General features: G+C 34.3%; 1 protein-coding gene across 1 annotated transcript; it reads left to right on the top strand.

Moving 5' to 3' along the window:
- Nucleotides 1–3,491: 3,491 nt before the first annotated feature.
- LOC131875797 (cytochrome P450 711A1-like) lies at nt 3,492–6,490 on the top strand. Its single transcript, XM_059220473.1, has 4 exons — nt 3,492–3,754; nt 3,912–4,064; nt 5,209–5,965; nt 6,044–6,490. The coding sequence occupies exons 1-4, from the start codon at nt 3,492–3,494 to the stop codon at nt 6,488–6,490; spliced, it is 1,620 nt and encodes a 539-aa protein (XP_059076456.1).
- Nucleotides 6,491–13,780: the final 7,290 nt, after the last annotated feature.

Below are 13,780 nucleotides of genomic sequence, written 5' to 3'. Positions count from 1 at the left end.
TTGAGAATTGTGATGTGAGCAATCCAATCAAGATATATGATGGAGGGATTGATGTAGTCCCACTCATTGAAATGGGTGACAGATATTTTACCAGTGGAAATGCAGAAGAGTGTCAACGTGGAATGAAAGTGCACATTAATGTTTTATCTGATGGACTTGACAATGGCCAATCTGACAATTTCGATGTAGTTTCAGATGGGCTTGACAATGTGGCCAAAGATTTGGGTTTATATTTATTATCAGATGGAATGGAGCATTATATTGCTGCTTCTGTTGGTGATGATTCGATGGAGGAGGGGGCAATAAAGGAGGTAATTGCTGAAGGGTCCACATCATCACAAAGGCAATTATCTGATTGCCCTCCATCAATTCTCATAAACCTCACACTCTCCATTTGTGGCACTGTTATCACCATGCTTATCTATGCCATGCTTTAGCTTATCAACTCTTTGTTTGATTAAGAACATATATATATGTATCTTGTACAACGTTTGCCAGCATCCTCCCTGCGTGTGCCAAAATAGGAGCTTTGGAACAAGGTATGGACATCCATGAAAGCATAATCAAAGGGGGTTTTTTGTCAGAAATTAGTTGCAAATGCTCCAATAACAAAAATCACAAAATGGGGTAGCATACACACAGCATGTGAACTGTATGATGGAATACCTCAAAGAGATGTCATGTCATGGAATTTTAAGATCGCAGGATATGCACAAAATGGATTAATTTGCAAAAAAAAACCAGTTGCCCTTGATTGTGAAAAAAAATTAGTTGCCCTTCATTGAAAAACAAAGAGTTCCTTTGATTGCAAAAAAAACCTTACCTTGCTTGTGCAGAGATCGCTCCGGCGGGGTGGGGGGCAGGGAGGCAAGATGGTCGCCGCTTGCTTTGGCCAGTTTGCTTTCAAAATGAAAATGCCTTGTGTTTTTTTTTTTTTAATAAAATGCCTCAGGTCGTCTGAATTCCGACGAACACGGGCATTTAAAAAAAAAAAATCAAATTTTCACACAATGCTCCTTGTCCGTCGGAAACCTTCGTCAGAATTTGACCCCAAATGTATTAGTGGGTTAAACTTAGATTCAAAGTTAGGTTTGTAGTAGGGATAAAGTTATATAATAGAATATAATATACATTAATTTAGGGATCAATTAGAAATAGGGTTAGGGTTAAGGTTAGGTTAGGGTTCAATGTAATGTAATATAACATTTAGGGTTCAACTTTCCATTCAAAGTTAGGTTTGTAGTAGGGATAAGGTTAGATATGGTTAGGGTTAGGTTAGATTAGGATTAGGGTCCACATTGTTTGATAAAGATTACAATTAATATGATGTTGACAATTACAATTAAGGTTAGACAAGGTTATGATTTAGTAGGGTTGAATTATTTGGATTTAATCTAAAAACCTTTTATTTTAAAAAAGTTAGTATTTAATTTTTCAATCACATCAAAACATAAATTAATAATATTATTGTTTATGTTAGGATTAAGGTGATGCCATTTATTATATAAAGATATAAATATAACAATAAAATAATAATAATAATATATAATAATTTATAATCTAAATATTATTAATTTTTGTTTTAATAATTTAATAATCTATTTTTTTGTATATTTTACTTTTATAATCTAATATATCATGGGCAATAGCCTTTTATTGATTAAAAAAAGAACATAATGAGAATGGTTGCATTAGGTGATTACATATGGAATCTCATTCTTAAGGAAGGAATTGAATTTGAATGGATAAAATAGATTTATGCATTTATTTTATAATGACATGTTTTTATTTTTGAAAAAAGGTGTTGGATTGATTTTAAACAAAACGGTATGTTCCAGAAATGATTGGATATTTTTCTAGTTTTTTAAAAATATAAATGACTCAAAAACTCTCACAAATTTTATGCAATAAAAAATTGTGATCTAAATAAGGTAAATCAGATTGGTGAAGTTTTTACTTATGATAAAAAATAATTAATGAATAGTGAAAAGCTTGAAGCTTCTATTAATTGTAAAATTTAACTTTTTTAATGATTCTTGGAATTATAAATATATGAATTTTAGGTATTGAGACATGTAAAAATTCTTAATTTTATGAGATGAAATGTCTCTCATTAGAAATTTGATATCCTACTTTTTGAATATGGATTTCATAATTTTTGGCTTTAATTTTTATGTCATGTGATCTTTTTAGTCATTTTGAACATTTGAGCTAGGATTCAACTCAAGAATTAAGAGTAGAGGGAAACCCATTAGTTCTTATTTAAGAGTTTTTTCCTATTGTTCACTAGATTATTATACATAATTATATATAAGATTCTCTTGTTTGAATGTTGTTGCATAATCACTCTCATTATATTATGACCTCCTCTAGACCTTGATAAAACATCTTATTATTTATATACACTTTGACCTAAAAAGAAATGAATACATAATAATTAATTAAAGATAATAAAAATGATATTTATATTAACTAAATGAAAATAACATGTGTATGAATAAAAGCACACATTTAAAGAAACTATCAACTATTCCCTAATTTAAATATGAAACACTCAGTCATGCCAACTCGAAGGAGATAAATCTTAATAAAAACTTTGAAGGAGACTTTGAAAGGAAACCTTTGTTTGTGCCATAAATGATTAGTGCACTACATGTATTATTTTTAGATTTTTTTATCATATTTACTAACAAATTCAATGGAACACGTGTGGTTGCCTTTCACAATGACAAACCCCATGCAATGACGTCAGCCCTTGGATCGTGGAAGGATGCAGAAGTTAGTACCGATTTTAATTGTGGGGCCCGCAACCAACCTTAACCTAGAATTTATACTTCTTATTGCAAGCCCCTTTTGATTTGATTTTGTCATGTCTGTATTAATTATCTATCAAAAATTTTTAAAAATAAATTAAAAATTTTATTTTTGTACACTACTGATTCAAAAATAAACCAATAGAAATAGAGATAAATGACTTTTATGAAATTATTAAATAAAAAATTCAATTACAAACTATAGAATTGTTGTTGAAATTTTTAATTCTGAACAATGATTGGTTGAATTAATTGAAAAATCAAACTGAATGAATGCAATAGTATCCTGCCCTGACAGGAACTAATAATATAACATATAATAATTTATGTAGAAATCAAGTCTAATGAATTAGAAGGTCAAACTTATTTATTTATTTGTTTACATAGCATTGGATTCCATTCTGAATAATGGACTAATGAATTAGAAGGTCAAACTTATTTATTTATTTGTTTGTTTACATAGCATTGGATTCCATTCTGAATAATGGACTAATGAATTAGAAGGTCAAACTTATTTATTTATTTGTTTGTTTACATCGCATTGGATTCCATTCTGAATAATGGACAGATGCTTCCTCAGGTTCGTTCAAAAAAAACTGAATTGCTCGTTCAATAAATTTCTGAGAATTACTGTCTTGTATTATGCCAGCCAGTTCGAGTTTCATAAGTTATCTGAACATGGCTACTAGTATTGATTCAGCAAACAGCATTCTCACAGAGACATTTCTGTGGTTGGGAAATTCATCATGGACTAGTGTGCTTTTAATCTGTTTTGCAGGGGCCATTACAGGACTGTATGTTTATTCAAGAATACCCACATGGAAATTGCCTAACCTTCCCAGTCCCCCTGAATCATGGCTGTTCGGCCATTTGCCTCTCTTTGCCAAGGAAGGGACTGATGTTTTTATTGACCTGGCTCGCAAATATGGTCCAATTTACAGGTCAATTCCTTTCTTCACACCAAGAAACGTTTCAGTCATGTCTAGATTTTTTAGACGTTTCTGGTTTAAGGAGAAGGTACTTTTTTTCATAAGGAGATATATGAAAAAAGCTTTGTCTGCTGACACTGCATTTGTGTGATTCTGTATGAAATTGCAGGTTCAACTTTGGAAGGCAGCCATTAGTGATAGTGGCAGATGCCGACTTGTGCAGAGAGGTGGGGGTTAAGAAATTCAAATCTTTTCCAAATAGAAGTATTCCGATGTCCATGTCTGCTTCTCCTCTCCACCTCATGGGACTCTCTATGACTAAGTATGGATTCAAACTACCATTCTTTTCTTTTCTTTTATGAGATTTTTAAGGAATACTTACAGTTAATTTCTTATATCATAATTTCTTAAATGGTATATCAGATTTTGTCGATTTTCTTTTTTGTTGTATCTGTATGTCACTAAATGCTTATAGCTGTTGTTTTGGCTTTGGGTAGTTATTACAAATGCTGTAAGATTGTTATACACTTAAGGATTAAAAAATGGTCTTTTGAGTTGATGTATTGCACAACTGATCCGATACTTATGTACAAATGTCCACTAATATTGATACCAATAAAGTTGCATGATTAGTCTAATTATTAACTTTTCTTTTAAGTGAGTATACCAATGGATGATTATTGATCTATTAGATGATTTTTTGATGGACTTTACAAATTTGCACAACTGATCCGATACTTATGCACAAATGCTCACTATTGATACCAATAAAGTTGTATAATTAGTCTAATTATTAACTTTTCTTTTGAGTGAGTATACCAATGGATGATTATTGATCCATTAGACGATTTTTTGGTGAACTTTACAAATTTGCACAACTGATCCGATATTTTTGCACAAATGCCCACTATTGAAACCAAAAAAGTTGCACAATTAGTCTAATTATTAACTTTTCTTTTGAGTGAGTATACCAATAGATGGTTATTGATCCATTACAAAACTTTAGTGGACTTTGGATTAGTGAAATCTAATAAACGATAAATGGTATATCAGATTTTGATGATTTTATTTTTGTTGTCTTCGTATGCAATTCGAGTACTTATGGCTATTGTTTTGACTTTGGGTACTTATGACGAACGTTGTGGGATTGTTATACACTCAAGGGTCAAAAAATGGTCATTTTGAGTTGATGTCTCATACACATTCTCCATTGACCATCATAAAATTTTCACAACTGATTCAATACTTATGTACAAATGTCTTAATAATCACTATTGATATCAATAAAGTTGCACAATTAATTTAAAAATTAACCTTTTTTTGAGTGAGTATACCAATGGATGACTATTGATCCACATTTTAATAGATTTTTTATTTGGTGAAATCCAATGAAGATAATTGAAACTTAAGCGATAACTGAACGATTTTCTTATCTTTTCCCTTCCTCTTCCTCTGTGTCTGTTCAGGAACCCAAGATGGTCATCAATGCGTGGGGCGATACAAGCTCTGTACCAACCGAGCCATATAGCGAGTCAATTGCCTCTGATGGAACGCACAATCTGCATCGTCAAAGACTATCTCTCCACCAAAGACGAAAAAGAAGACATAAACTTCTCAGATCTCCTGGGGAAGGTCTCTTCAGACATCATTGGGGAGGCAGCGTTTGGCGAGAAGTTCAATCTCACACCATCCAAAACGCCACATTTAGTCGAATTCCAAGTCACTGAGTTTGTCAAGGAGCTGGTTTTCTCCACTTCTCTGAGACTGGACCTAAGTGGCACCTTCTCTACAATCGTGGGATTCCTCTTCCCAATTTTACAGAAGCCCGTTCGAGAAATCCTCGCTCGCATCCCAGGCACACGTGAATGGAAGGACGAACAGATTAACAGTGAGCTTATACACAGATTGAATGGCATGGTGGCCAAGAGAAGTATGGATTTGGGGTTGAAATCCAGAAAGGATTTTCTTTCCTCAGTGCTGAATGCGAGGGAGTCGAGTAAAGATAACAGAGATTTGTTTACCCCAGACTATATAAACGCTCTCGCTTATGAGCATGTCTTGGCGGGCTCAACTACAATTGCGTTGACAATGTCTTTGGTGTTATATCTTATTTCTGCACACCCCAATGTCGAGGAAAAATTGCTTGAAGAAATCGATGCTTTTGGGCCCACAGGCAGAAATCCCACTGCTGATGATCTTGACAAATTTCCTTATCTTACTCAGGTAAAATCACCACCTAAATTGTGTTGTGTTTAAATTACTTGAGAATATTCAATTTATTTATTTTACTATATAATGTAGGTAATAAAGGAGGCTATGCGTTACTATATGGTGTCTCCTTTAGTTGCAAGAGAGGCTGTTGAAGATGTTGAGATAGGAGGGTACCTATTTCCAAAGGGAACATGGGTATGGTTGGCCTTAAATGTATCAGCAAATGATCCTATCTATTTTTCCGAACCTCGAAAATTTAAGCCTGAGAGATTTGATCCTGAATGTGAAGAAGAAAAGAAGAGGCATGCCTATGCCATCCTCCCTTTTGGGATTGGACCTCGTGTTTGCATTGGAATGAGATTTTCATTACAAGAGATTAAACTAGTAATGATTCATCTATATCAAATGTTTACATTTGAGCATTCTCCATTGATGGAGAATCCCTTAGAATTCCAATATGGAATCATAGTTTCTACCAAGCATGGAGTCAAGCTTCGAGTTCACAAAAGGAGTCATCACAAGACAAATTTTCAATGAAAAGCAGTACAAATTTTACTATTAGTAAGTATAGTGCCTTTGTGCATCACAAGTAAGTTGTAGAGATTATTGTTCTATTTTGATTGTTTTTCTCCAAGAGGTTAGTGAGTTCCCTCAACTCCCCCTTATGTTTTGTGTTGTGCTATTTGATATTGAAAGAGCCTCCTAGCTCAAGGTTGGACTTGCTAGGAAGTCCTAAGATTGGGAGCGAGCTATCCTTGGTCATGTGAGGTTTGAATTCCCTTTTATGTGTAGATCTAAAATGTATATTGAATATGAACTTCATGGATGAGGCTTTCTATGTAATATATTCTATCTTTTAAACCTATTGTGAATTAGCTCATAATATAAAAGCTTAGAGTCGAGATTATTAATTTTGTCATAATTAAGGCATGTAAAAGATACTATTACCTCGATACTTGAATAAGTACATAGAAATGGTATATGAAAGGTATCAAAAGTGACCACTCCTTTTTAAATCCATTAAACTCGAACTTGGATGAGTAACTTGGGATGTATGCACTTAAAATTTAAATGTACGGAAAGAAAAAGAATTGTACTGGTATGAATCTAGTTTTTAAACTATTAAAGTTAAAAAAAAGAGGTACAATTTATAGGGTGAAATGTTGTGTAAATACAAAATTGTTTTGGGTTTCTTAGTAAACTATTATAGTGTCTGTTGTGCACTTCACTATTTTTTCTATTGCATTTAGTATGTTTAAAAAATGATTGAGAGAAATATTGTTAAGAGTGAGTACTTGAAATTGCGTATTTTTTTATACATTTTTATTGAATATTTTCAAAAATTAATAAATAGGCCAAAAGTTATAGAGAAAATCAAACAAATGTATTTGAGGAAAATATAAACATCAGTAAAAAAAAATTTAAAAAAATATGTTTTTGATTAAGGGAAAAGAGGTTTTGAAGGGCCCTTGAAACCCTTTACATCAGAATATAAAATAGATATAGCATTGAAAGCCCAACAAGATAGAACAACCAAAAATACAGGGACTACTCCAAATGACAGGAGGTAACCCATACAAATCAAACTAGGGATAGAACTTTACTCCTGAACAAAGAGGAGAGAGCCACAACCAAAAAACACAGTGTGCCCCGAAAGACAGCAGGTAACCCATCCTAAGACAAGGCCAGAAAAACCAGCCCAAGCAGCCCACAACAAGGGCCCTCAAGATTTACAACTAGCCTTATGGGAATGAAGACTCATTTCGAAAGAAGGCTTGGACGTCTTTGAGTGTTTCCTTTTACTGCAATCCAACCCTCTTCAACTCTAGCAGCCGCTACAGACCAATCTAAAGAGCCCAACATTGATCTATCCAGATTGGAGGAAGGAGCCAGAGGAGAGGGAGCTACGATCGTCGCAGGTATACATGGACATCATCAGCAGATGTGGCAGGAGAAGTAACAACACCTCGTGAAGTTGTCGACGGGGTAAGAGACAACAAACCTTTATCAGCAGAAGAGACAACAACATCCTATAATCCATCATTTTTAATCACAGAGCCATCCTCAATGGCTTTTGAAGAAACGTTCTTCATTGATAAGGACTCCGCACCAACCATTGAAACCCCAACATCCAACGAATCATTAGAAGAGTCCAAAGATTTCTTAACCGTATAATGCATGTAAGAGGCCCCCGACCACCATGAAGTTGCAAGATTTTTCTTCTCAAGCCCACAATTTCCGGCCACATGGCCGGTTTTAAAATATTTTCGACACCTGAATGGAATACCTTCATAATCCAAAGGTTGAACCTAGCTACCAAAAGAGGAATTAATGACAATCTCAGCTTGTAGTCCCTTAGACACATCTAGCTCCACCAAAAAGCGATCAAAAGTAGTGTGATAAAGCTCATAGGAAATTCATTATCCACCATAATGAAACTCCCTATAGCATGACCAATTTCCTTAAAGAGAGAATCAATCCACAAATGGATAGGAAGATAAGGGAGCCAAACCCAAACCGATATTTTGTTGAACTTTTTAGTAACGGGGTTAAAATCAGAGTGCCAAGGTTTGTCCAAAAGCGGCATTTTATCTTTCTCATAGAAAAAGCTTTCATACATAAATTTTTTCCTATCTTTTGCATTCTCAAGTTTAGCTACAAAAAATCCTTTAGCCATAGGGTATATGTGGACATTATCAGAAATGAGTGGATCCCAGTGCTGAGAGGTCTGATGATGCAGCTCCAGGAGGATGGGCCAAATACCCTTGAATCTATAGATAATACCATGCTTCGTAAAACCTTCACATTATTCATTTTTTCACGATCTGACTCCTTGTTTACATTAACAGAGGCCGCACAGGAGATGGGGATAAAGCCCCTCCCCCCCCCCTCTATGAAAATTAGTTGATGATGCCCAAGCAGAGTCGATGCCCGCAACCATTGTCGCCTAGGAGGGACCGGCTGGAGCCACAACAGTAGACTGGATCGGGGATCCGTCAGGGAGAACAGGGGAGTGAGCGTGAATAACAGGCGGAACGACAACAGTAGTAGGGGACTGAGCAGGAACAACAGGCGGGATGACAGTTGCAGACATTTTGAAGTTTACTCTAGCATACAATTGTTATTTTAGTCTATAAATTAAAAATAAATATGTTAATCTATATATCAAATTAGAAAAAAAAATTATATGGTTAAAAACATAAGAATTTTTGCAATATTTTGTTGGAAATAAATTATAAAATGTCATTATATAATGTGTAAACTTAATGACGTGTAAGTTTAAGTTCTCCATTGAAAGTGAACAAAAAGTGAAATGGGGGAAATTAATAGTTCAAACCTTTAAGTTTGTTGTCCAAGCCAATTTATAAGCTAAAATTAACATGAAAACAAGTGGTTTACAAAACATTAACACATTATATAACGTGATCACATAATGTAATATAAGCACATTTTATTTAATTATTCTCTTCCTATAATACCCTAAAAATGGTCATCTAAACCATGGGCCCCTAATCTCGACAACATCACCAAGGTCCTAACCAAAGGCAATTAAATAAATCTTGACTACTCATCATCATTTGATCTTAGCCGTTGGTTTCTTTCTGAATTTTCTATAAATTCAGGTTCATCTCTCATTCAAAAAGGGGCTGGAGATTATATCGATATTATACTGTTTTTGTTCTAGGATTCATTGACATATTGCATATTAATTGTTTCATATTGATTAAATCATTTAGCTTAATATTGCAAAAATCTTGTTAGATTAATATTGCATACATCTAGCATTCATCATGCTCATATAGATTAAATCCTTCATCTTGATGTTGTCTAGTCACTAGTATTGCTGATAATCTGAGAGCAATCTTATACTTGCATCTTTTAGAAGGCAATGGGTCAATTTGTTATGGTTTATTATTCATTGATTGTATCTGATTAACCATGCATGTAATGACTTGATTGAAAGATTCTTAGTCCACTTTTCACACACACATTTCTGGCACCCACCGTGGGGCTCAAACCCACAACTACAAGATTTCTAATGTTTCTTGAACAAATTTAATGTTTGGTTTTTATAACTAATAAACATGTGTTAAATTTGCAAATAAAAATCTTTCTTTTTTATTGTTCTTCTATGACAGTCAAAAATGGTCTCGGTTTGGAGAGCAGAACTGTTTATTGAACCGTTGGATCTCAACCAATTTTTGATATGTTGTTTAGAATCAAGTTTTCTACAGGTTCAATGAAGGGAGTTTTCTAAATATTTTGGGTTTGAAAGTTATGATTGACAGAGTGCATGACTATCATTTTACTCATTCTTCTATGACAATCAAAAATGGTCTCGGTTTGGAGATAATGAATTTTTATTGAACCGGTAGATCTCAACCAAGTTTTGATATGTTGTGTAAAATCATGTTTTCTACAGGTTCACCGAAGGGATTGTCCTAAATATTTTGGGTTTGAAAATTATGATTGACAGAGGGCAAGACTATCATTTTACTCATTTTTCTGTGACAATCAAACATGGTCTCGGTTCAGAGAGTATAACTTTTTATTGAACCGTTGGATCTAACTCAAATTTTAATATGTTTTTTAAAACCACGTTTTCCACATTTCAACTAAATATATTTTCCAAATTATCTTTGGTTAAAAAGTTATAAATGATAGAGTGAAGTACTATCAAAACTGTCATAACTAGGATAGTCATAAAAAAATGGAAATTCTTGTTAGATTAGTTTAAGTTATAGTTTGCATGCTAGAATTTTCTTTTGATAATTATTTTTTATGTTATTTTGGAAACTAATTTTGGGATTTTAATGTTTTTAGGATGCTTGTCAAAGAATCTATCAATCAAACATACGCCTGCCAAAGAATCAAGAAGAAAATGACTGCTGACATATTGGTTTTGCAGGTTGCCTAAGGAGAATCAACTAAACATTGTGTATTCATTTAGTATTTTCTTAGGCACTTAAATTTCTATCTGGTTAAACAACAAATCTGTCTTTCGTGTTTTCAGAAAAATCTAAGAGGTAGGAGAGTATGCTCTTGTATTTTATAGACAATTAGAAATCTAGACCCTCGAAGCTTTTTTCTAAGTTTTGAGATTTGTGTACCTTTAGTGGGCCTGTCACAGTGGGAAAAAGTAATCACCCTGTGAGAACAACCCAGGTGAGTACAGCTGGACTTGAGCATTCCAACTCACTATAATAAATAGGCCTCTGGTGATTAAAGTCTCAGAGGATGGGATTATTTGAGTTTTCTCTTTGAGATCTCTCATCTCAAGCATTTTGTAGGGCCTCGTGGTCTCAATCACCTTTACATGACTACATCTTGTTTCGGTACCTTGTTGGGCTATAGGCCTCAATCATGCTTGCGTGACTTCAAGGGGTAATTTCAAACAGAATTCCTGACTAAGAACTATAAGATAGAAGCTACCTGATTCACCTCCGAAAGGTTGATAATCTTTGTGCAAGAGAGATAGTAACTCTCCCAAGACACTTGCCATATCGTGCCCCCATTAGCATTTGGAGTCGGCTAATACGGCATTGAGAATCCATTGCGTGAGACTCAGCGGCCGTATTCTAATTAGCTATTGGGTGTGTACCTAAGTCAGCAAGCAAAGGTTTTCTTCTCTAAGCCAACTTCCATAGGGTTAGCGTGCTGTGATTGAATTATTATATATCTTGCGTGTTTTCTATATTTTCATCCCTAAAACTAAAACTGAAATACTAAAACTCGAGAAAACAAATGAAACAATATCAAAACAAATTCAGTGATAAGCTCTATTTGTGTCCAAACTGGTCTCTGTCAATCATTGAAACTTCAATCCTTATCAAAAACTAGTAGTCGTTAGTCATTGAAACTCTGTCTGTCAGAATCTCGTCTTTGTCCAATCCTCTGTCATATGAATTCCTGATCTTGTCAGTCAAAACAATCAAAGTTTCCCAGATCAGTCTATAGCAAGCCTAAAACTGGTTATCATCCTCCGAAGCATAAACAACTTTGATAGTGTACCTCTGCAATTGCATTGCACGATTTTGTCAATCATCTCTAAGCTAGTTCAAACAAACATCTTATCAAACCTAAGTTAACTTAGATAACGTCTTACACAAGATAGATCATTCCTAAAACCAGACCAGATCTTAAGTTACTTCTCTCAATCACTACGTTAAAACGAACTACTAGCTACAATTTGATCTTGACTTCTGCAACACATCTCGCTCTCAGTCCTATTGGTTAAAAATGCCTGTTCAAACCAAAAGCTCTTCTAATTTTTTTGACAAAAGTAAGAATCTCATGGATACCTTAGCTCCAATTCCCATGGCTACCTATACTCAAATGCTTCAAGATATAAAGAAAAAAATATATGACATGGAAATCCAACAAAATAGATCCATGACTCTATTTGAAAAACAAATGTATGATATCAAGTGTGAGAAACTTCAAGAAGTGCTAAAACGATTATGTGATTTTTCAACCAAATACCAACAAATGATTGACAATCAAAAGCCAAATCTCAAACAAGCTCACAAGACACCTTCACCAAGACAAAAACACATCTATTTGGGCTAGATAGACAGTTTACACCTTTGGGGAAATTTATTGAGTCCTCTTTGGAAGAGATTATTAAGAACAATCTTATCATATTGCCTAAAAAGACCACATGGGGATGGGAATTTATGAGTAAGTATTGTGCATATCATAGACAAAATGAACATAAGACTTCGCATTGCATAGAATTAAAACATAAGATTCAAGATCTCATTGATAATGGTGTCATTGAAATTGAAGATCCTAATGACTCACCTAAAGAAAAAGAAGGAACTGTTTCTAAGCATGATCAAAATCGTGAACCTATGTCTAGAAAGGCTTCATATGTAGCCTCCATCCCTTCCATGATGCCTTCATCTCCTAAAACTTCTTAGCAACATTCCATACCATCTCCTTCAAACAATGAAACTTCTCATGTTTACCTTCAAGGGCTATCTCCTATGGAAATCCAAGTTAATGGAAATAGTGATACAAGTTCCTCTAAAGATTTAAAAATCCCAGATCCTATGCCATCATACACTTCAATTCCAAACCTACCCACTCGAGAAGGCCATTTCCAAAATGCTTCCCCATCATGTCAAAATATGGAGACCTTCCAAGAATCCCCTACGCCTATAAAAAATCCCATCCCTTCCTTAGAAGTGACTCCATGTCAAGAGGATAATCTAGAAAATGGAAGAATAAGTCCTACCATAAATCAAGATCAAGACACCAAAACTCCTCAATCCCATCTAATGATTGAAACATATCCTATTTCACTAGAATCCCATGATGATCCCATTATACCTTTTCACTTCTTTCGAGATGATCCCTTTCCATCTCAAGAATAAAGCATCCTTCCAAATCCCATTCCTAATCCACTTCCTAAGCAAGATCATGATGCCTCTTCCACCTTTTCAAAGGATCCTATTCAAAATGAAGAGTCAAACACCCTTCCTACTCTATCTAATGGTCCTCTTCCATGTCAAGATCAAAGTATCCCTTCATTTCCTTGTCATAATCCTACATGTTCACTTCATGATCCTATCATACCTTTCAAGCCACCTCCACCTCAAAATGGACTTGCCTCTAGCATCAAAAGTAAGAAGAAACCCTTTGTTAAAAAGATCTTTCAAAGCATGCATTATCAAAGAAAAGGGTTAGACATTCATGGACAAGGTATATTAGAACCCCCTGCTATAAAAGAAAATCTTGATTATAATGGCTACATTTCTCACTCTCAAGATGTTGGTATCCCTCATAAATCCTACATTTCTCTAGTTAAATCCAAATACACGC

The sequence above is a fragment of the Cryptomeria japonica genome, chromosome 5 (assembly GCF_030272615.1).
Source record: "Cryptomeria japonica chromosome 5, Sugi_1.0, whole genome shotgun sequence".
In the NCBI taxonomy this organism is placed as follows: Eukaryota; Viridiplantae; Streptophyta; class Pinopsida; order Cupressales; family Cupressaceae; genus Cryptomeria; species Cryptomeria japonica.
Note: the sequence above shows the minus strand (reverse complement) of the source record. Positions and strands in the feature narration are given on the sequence as shown.

Bases quoted from the DNA above. Each gene is read 5' to 3' on its own strand.
- LOC131875797 (XM_059220473.1), top strand. From the start codon at position 3,492: ATGGCTACTAGTATTGATTCAGCAAACAGCATTCTCACAGAGACATTT. The intron at 3,755-3,911 runs GTCAATTCCTTT...ATGAAATTGCAG, and splicing joins AAATATGGTCCAATTTACAG to GTTCAACTTTGGAAGGCAGC. The intron at 5,966-6,043 runs GTAAAATCACCA...TATATAATGTAG, and splicing joins AATTTCCTTATCTTACTCAG to GTAATAAAGGAGGCTATGCG.